The sequence below is a fragment of the Poromitra crassiceps genome, assembly GCF_964638095.1.
Source record: "Poromitra crassiceps genome assembly, chromosome: 3".
Taxonomy (NCBI): domain Eukaryota; kingdom Metazoa; phylum Chordata; class Actinopteri; order Beryciformes; family Melamphaidae; genus Poromitra; species Poromitra crassiceps.
In genome coordinates this window covers 36,095,707-36,103,206 of record NC_139625.1, presented here as the reverse complement: position 1 = coordinate 36,103,206, position 7,500 = coordinate 36,095,707, and the positions used below count along the sequence as shown (strand labels likewise).

At 48.0% G+C, this 7,500-nt stretch overlaps 1 protein-coding gene across 1 annotated transcript in view; it reads right to left on the bottom strand.

Annotated features, from left to right (window-relative positions):
• Positions 1-7,500, bottom strand: part of arid1b (AT-rich interactive domain 1B) — a gene marked incomplete at its 5' end in the record, with an annotated part of 339,999 nt that overhangs the window by 242,525 nt on the left and 89,974 nt on the right. The window contains one exon of the mRNA XM_083633665.1: positions 7,426-7,500. This exon is cut by the window's right edge and continues 27 nt beyond it. Coding sequence (XP_083489791.1) covers positions 7,426-7,500 — 75 coding nt within the window. The remainder of the gene's footprint in view (positions 1-7,425) is intronic.

Sequence of the window (7,500 nt, the reverse complement as noted above, 5' to 3'; positions counted from 1 at the left end):
CCCTGCTGTTCTCACAGCGTTAACGTGTGAAGCTAGCTGCAGATTAGCCCTCCTGTTCTCACAGTGTTAGCGTGTGTGACGCTAGCTGCAGATTAGCCCTCCAGTTCTCACAGCGTTAGCGTGTGTGATGCTAGCTGCAGATTAGCCCTCCTGTTCTCACAGCGTTAGCGTGTGTGACGCTAGCTGCAGATTAGCCCTCCAGTTCTCACAGCGTTAGCGTGTGTGATGCTAGCTGCAGATTAGCCCTCCTGTTCTCACAGCGTTAGCGTGTGTGACACTAGCTGCAGATTAGCCCTCCTGTTCTCACAGCGTTAGCGTGTGAAGCTAGCTGCAGATTAGCCCTCCTGTTCTCACAGTGTTAGTGTGTGTGATGCTAGCTGCAGATTAGGCCTCCTATTCTCACAGCCTAGCGTATGTGACGCTAGCTGCAGATTATCCCCCCTGTTCTCACAGCGTTAGCGCGTGTGAAGCTAGCTGCAGATTAGCCCTGCTGTTCTCACAGCGTTAGCGCGTGTGAAGCTAGCTGCAGATTAGCCCTGTGTGTCCACAGAGGCACAAAGCTGCTGTGGCCTTCACTGCTGCTGGCTGTGCTAAGAATAGGTGGCCGTGTCCAGAGTACATCTCGTCTCCGAGTCGCTCTCCTTACCTCACGCCCCACACTGCAAAAAATACACTTCGCATATACCTCGCTCGCATACTGCTCGTATGGGCGGTATAATGTATGTAGTCACGGCATATTCCTACATGTAAAAATACATACAGATATACTGGAAATTCTTCTTATGCACGGTTGTTGATGGTGATGGTATAATGTGCAATTTGAGTGGCCGGCACTCAAAATCTATTCTCGAATGAATTGCACTGACATTTACAAATCCATTTTTGGCCTGTTTTTGTACATTTTAAAACATGTTATTCTTTTTCCATATGGGTCCTTCCCTCCTCTACCTTCCCTCTTCCCCCTTCACTCTATCCCTCCCCTCTCCATCTTCCCAGCACTCCTTTCCTCTCCGTCTGTGGCAAGCATTACTGCCTGACTGCCTGTCTATCTGCCTGCCTGTCTGCATGTCTGTCTGTCTGTCTGTCTGCCTGTCTATCTGCCTGTCTATCTGCTTGTCTATCTGCCTGCATGTCTGTCTGTCTGCCTGTCTATCTGTCTGCCTGCATGTCTGTCTGTCTGCCTGTCTATCTGCCTGCCTGCATGTCTGTCTGCCTGTCTGTCTGTCTATCTGCCTATCTGTCTTCCTGTCTGTCTGTCTGCCTGTCTTCCTGTCTGTCTGTCTGCCTGTCTGTCTGTCTGTCTGTCTGTCTGTCTGCCTGCATGTATGTCTGTCTGCCTGTCTATCTGCCTGCCTGTCTGTCTATCTGCCTATCTGTCTTCCTGTCTGTCTGTCTGCCTGTCTTCCTGTCTGTCTGTCTGTCTGTCTGTCTGTCTGTCTGCCTGTCTGTCTGTCTGTCTGTCTGCCTGTCTATCTGCCTGCCTGTCTGTCTGTCTGTCTATCTGCCTGTCTGTCTTCCTGTCTGTCTGTCTGCCTGTCTGTCTGTCTTCCTGTCTGTCTGTCTGTCTGTCTGTCTGTCTGCCTGTCTATCTGCCTGTCTGTCTGTCTGTCTATCTGCCTGTCTGTCTTCCTGTCTGTCTGTCTGTCTGTCTGTCTGTCTGTCTGTCTGCCTGTCTGTCTGTCTCTCCTGTCTGTCTGTCTGTCTGTCTGTCTGTCTGCCTGCCTGTCTATCTGCCTGCCTGTCTGTCTATCTGCCTGTCTGTCTTCCTGTCTGTCTGTCTGCCTGTCTGTCTGTCTTCCTGTCTGTCTGTCTGTCAGTCTGTCTATCTGCCTGTCTGTCTTCCTGTCTGTCAGTCTGTCTATCTGCCTGTCTGTCTTCCTGTCAGTCTGTCTGCCTGTCTGTCTGTCTTCCTGTCTGTCTGTCTGCCTGTCTGTCTGCCTGTCTTCCTGTCTGTCTGTCTGCATGTGTGTCTTCCTGTCTGTCTGTCTGTCTGTCTTCCTGTCTGTCTGTCTGCATGTCTGTCTTCCTGTCTGTCTTCCTGTCTGTCTGTCTGCCTGTCTGTCTGCCTGTCTTCCTGTCTGTCTGTCTGTCTGCATGTGTGTCTTCCTGTCTGTCTGTCTGTCTGTCTGTCTGTCTGTCTGTCTGTCTGTCTGTTTTCCTGTCTGTGTGTCTGTCTGTCTGTCTGTCTGTCTGTCTTCCTGTCTGTCTGTCTGCATGTCTGTCTGTCAGTCTGTCTGCCTGGGGACTCTAAAATAAAACACAGCAGAGGGGAGAGAGTGAGAGCACTCAGTGCATAGGCAGCCTGACTGACATGCTCTGATAGAGCGCACACACACTCAGAGAGAGTGCACACACAGGACGGAGTGTGTATGTGTGTGAGAGAGGGGGGGAGCAGGCCTCTCCAGCTGTGCCCTGTCAATCATTCACAACAGTAGGAAAAACAGTGGAGGGCATGGTGGACAAGAGAAAGAGACAGCGAGAGACAGCAAGGGAGAGATAGTGTTTGTGAATTTCCTCTTTTGTTGGAAGGAGAATAAGTCAAGGAGGGGCAAACGAGCACTAAAAGACATACAAGAATAATTTTGTGTATTTGTGTGTTTGTGTGTGTGTGCGCGTGTGTGGTTGCGCGCACATGCAGTGTGCCAGTGTGAATAACACAATACCGCTGGAACCCCATAGCCTGAATTGAACATCTCTCACCCTGAACGAGTGACAAAAAGATAACCAGGTTTCACTTCACCGCTTCATACCCTCTCTCTCTCTCTCTCTCTCTCTCTCTCTCTCTCTCTTACTCATTCTGTCTCTCCTCTCACCCCGCCCCCACTCCCTCACCCCCCCAGCTCTCTCTCTGTCTTTCCACATGGCTGGCCATCCCCTCTCATGTCCCAGAGGATGGGAGGCTGTGCGGCAGCTTGGCAGGCTGTCAGGGGAGCGCTGGAGAGCAGGGGAACATGTAGCGACTGGAACAGTGTGTATGTGTGTGTGTGTGTGTGTGTGTGTGTGTGTGTGTGTGTGTGTGTGTGTGTGTGGGGCTGGGGGGTGTGAAGCTCCTCACCTCACTGTGGCACTGGAGGAACTGGCTTGGCTAGGCAAGGGTAGGCTAGAGCTAGAAGCGACGAGAGCGCTGCTGGGAGGAGAGGAAAAAAACAGAGAGCTCTCACTCTGCTTCTATTTACGCATACCACAAACGCCACTGTGAAGCGCCGCAGGAAATCAAAAGCAAACCAAATTAATGTTTTTTGTGATGAGTAGTTTTTGAGAACATTGTTTTAAGCCTGTGACAGATTGAGCACTATGGTAAAACTACTGAGAGGACAGAGATGAGGGTTACTGCCAACTTTTTACAAACTGGAAAGTGGATCTGTTGGGGTTGTTTTTATTATTGAATCATCACCTTCTCAATAGACGATCTTTAATCGAGCTCCTCACTTCACTGTGGAACTGGAGGAACAGGCTTGGCTAGGCCAGAACGAATCCGGAGGGATTCAGAGCACTATAACAGGAATAGTGTCATACTAATGTAAAGTGACCAGTCCCCATTTTTGTTGACCTGTTCCCGGCTGGAGCTGTCCCCGAAAATGTCCCTGATTTTCATTTCAGAAATCTGGTCACCTTGCTTATACTAATGCTACACTGAAAAGCAGCTAATGAATGATTATGTCAGTGCCAGTGTGAAAATACTTCAATGCAAGCATAACAGTGGATATAGGCTACTATTAAATATATGCTGGCTATAGGCTACGTGCAATCAAAGCACCTGGTGCATTCACTCATTCCCTCTTGAGGAGATTGACACTGTGACCGATAAACAACAGGTGACACTAATGCCAATGCTAATGCCACACTGAAAAGTGGATGGTGAAGGCTACAGTCATATCAGCAATGCTACAATGAAAAGTGGATGGTGAAGGCTACAGTCATATCAGCAATGCTACAATGAAAAGTGGATGGTGAAGGCTACAGTCATATCAGCAATGCTACAATGAAAAGTGGATGGTGAAGGCTACAGTCATATCAGCAATGCTACAATGAAAAGTGGATGGGGAAGGCTACAGTCATATCAGCAATGCTACAATGAAAAGTGGATGGGGAAGGCTACAGTCATATCAGCAATGCTACAATGAAAAGTGGATGGGGAAGGCTAATGTCAGCAATGCTACACTGATGGTGAAGGCTAATGTCTGAAAAGCTGGTGCTCAATGCTAATGCTACACTAAAAAGCTGGCGATGAACACCAATGCCAGTGGTAATGCTAATGCTTGACTGAATACCTGGTGGTAAACACTAATATCAGTGCTACTCTAAAAAGTGAGTAGTGAGCACGTGCCTTGCTAATTGGCACATTTGACTGATAGCGGTTTTTAGTTCAACAGCAGCGATAACGACGCCGGGTGGATATAATGATATGGTTTACAAGGCGCACAGCTGTATCTCTGCAATACGTTCCATTTTAAAAGAGGGTGCCGTGACTAGCATGTGTGATAAGTTACTCAAGCTCTCTCATCCCTTTGGTCTCCCTTCAAAAATCCCGCGGCAGACTCGTCCCAAAACAACAACATGACACTTTGCCGACCCCCCCCCCCCCCTCCTGACAGAGAGAAAAAGAAGAAAAGAAAAGATGACAGCAGCTTTAGATCTGATATCAAATGCCGGAGCGAGCGAGAGAGAGAGAGAGAGAGAGAGAGTGAGAGAGAGAGTGAGAGAGAGAAAACAGTTACATCTCTGCCATGACAGCTTTGCTGGAGGAGCCTGGCAAAAGCTGAGCGATCTCTCTCTCACTCAATCACTCTCTCTGTGTCTCTCTCTCTTTCGCTCACCAAACAAAACTCGCCGGCGATCAGGATCTGGGGGAGCCACGCGCTTTGGATGGGATGTGAAAACACACGGGGACCCCAAGGGGTTCAAATAGATGCCTCGCTCTCTCTCTGGAGCCACACACACTGATAGATCAAGGCAATTTCTCATTTAGAGCAGGAGGGGGAGAAAACTCTTTCATGATGCTAGTTCACAGAGGAAGAAGGGGGAGGGGGGTAAAAGAGTGTGGGAGAGAGAGAACGAAAGGAGGAAAGGAAATGCCAAGATAAAGCAGAAGAGATGTTCTATTAGTGAGTTACGATGGAGAGACCGAGAGACCGAGTGGCCCTGAAACAAAGTGGAGCCGGTGAGAGAGAGAGAGAGACTGTGTGTGCGTGTGTGTGTGTGTGTGTGTGTGTGTGTGTGTGTGTGTGTGTGTGTGTGGAAGATAAGAAATCACTGACAGTGTCTCATTTGAATCTGGAGGTCAAGCATTAGTTTTGTTGTTAACAGGCTGGGAGAAAACCAATGAATACGTACAGAAGGCCTTAGGGTCCTTCCTTGTTCCCCTCCGTGTGATTCATTCGCACATCAATCATATTTTTTAAACCTATATGAAATTATGAAAATCTGAAATTGCAGGGCATATTTTTTTCAGATCAGGGTCGATTTTTGCAAGTTCTCGCCTGCGACATGAACACTTCTACATAGATAGACATCGACAAATTAACATGTAGGCACCACATGTTTCACGCTTCAGTTACCGGTATAAAATGCTATATTAGCGCCATTATCTCACTACTAGCACAAATGTTGAACCAACCTTCAGCTCGCCATCACTAGCTCCAATTTGCCAAATGCCCTCAGCTCGACTGGCACGGTGTTGAAACTGGACTTTTTAGTTATTACTTCACCATGCTCTCTCCTCTCCTCTCCTCTCCTCTCCTCCTCTCCTCTCCTCTCCTCTCCTCTCCTATCCTCTCCTCTCCTCTCCTCTCCTCTCCTCTCCTCTCCTCTCCTCTCCTCTCCTCAAAAGCATGTCGTCATTGCTGCTTGATGTTGACTCATTTTTCATGCTGCGACGATTTATTTAGAACCTATTTAACAGCAAAATCGCATTGTGTTTGGTGTGAATATAATTGGGCGAATAATTCGCCTGTGAATTATTCCGTATTTTCTTAACATTTACTCGTGTTGCCCCTGGTGTGTAACGGCCTTTAAAAGCATTTTCAAATATATATGGAAAACGGGATGACTTTATTACATGCATTTAATTCTGCTTTTCCTTGCAGCTGATGCCTCCACTCCTGAAGCTGTTCACATTGTTTGGTAGTCTAAGACACACACACACATGCACACACACACATGCACACACGCACGCGCACACACACACACACACACACACACACGTGCACGCACACACTCACACACACACTCACGCGTGCACGCACACTAGGGGTGCCACGGTGTGGTCATTTTCACACCGGGTAATAAACACGTGACAACACCGGTGTTACCGGTAACATCATATAAATATCGTATAATATTAAAAGAATATTAAAAAATGTATAATAATCCTCAGCTGTCCTCACGGTCCAGTCAGTCAGCTCCTCTCCGCTGCTGTGTTAGCTTGGACGCTCACAGTCGCAACACTGGCTGCCATACAATACTTGGCTGCATTCAACTTGAGACAAATTTTCAGACCCTCCTGGATACAATCTTTCTCAGAAGACAAATCTCTTAGCGACAAATCTGGAGACTTTTTCTGACATTAATAGATAATAATAGACATACATTTTTCGCCGGCATGTATGCCCGGCCTGAATTATGGTCCCAGTCCCTGTGTGTGTGTGTGTGTGTGTGTGTGTATGTATCTGTGTGAGTGTGTGTGTGTGTGTGTTTGTATGTGTGTGTGTGTTTGTATGTATGTATCTGTGTGTGTGTGTGTGTGTGTGTGTGTGTGTGTATGTGTGTGTGTGTGTGTGTGTGTGTGTGTGTGTGTGTGTGTGTGTGTGTGTGTGTGTGTGTGTGTGTGTGTGTGTGTGTGTGTGTGTGTGTATGTGTGATTGCATGTGTGTCGTTCAGAGTGATGCTTAGTGTACCACAGGCTAATGGGCAGCAGTCAAAACACGGCGCCAACGTGTGAATGGACATAAGCTCTGAAATGAGCAGTCAAATCCAACCAAAGATCTTACATTGATAAGAAGTGAAAGCTGATAGGTTGTTCCATTGCAACATCAGCACGCAGCAGCAGAGCTACGCCTCTGCCACTTTGGCCTGAGGAAGATTACCGTAATGACGCCAGTAAAACGTCCTGCCTACAAAGTGCCGAACAAAAGTACCTCTACTGAAACGGCCTGTGTTCTTCCTGGTTATGGTGTGTCTCTCTGTCGGTTCTGTGCTGTTGTTAGGAGGTGTTTTCAGGCCAAAATGGCAGCTGCGCTGTTGTCAAAAAGGCACCAGAATTACATCTCTTGCCTTCTATAGCCCTTCTAACAAAGGGCTCTCTCTCGCTCTCTCTCTCTCTCACACACACACAGCTTTCGTGATGTATGGTGCTGTATTCATCTGTATGCATCTACTGTAGCGATGCTGTGTGCTTATTGGTGGATAGAGCTGTCAATCACTTACCGGCAGGCTGGAGGGGCGGTCCTGGGAGACCCCGTCCTCTTGGTTGGCCTTACCAGAGTTCGCTGGGGGAGGAAC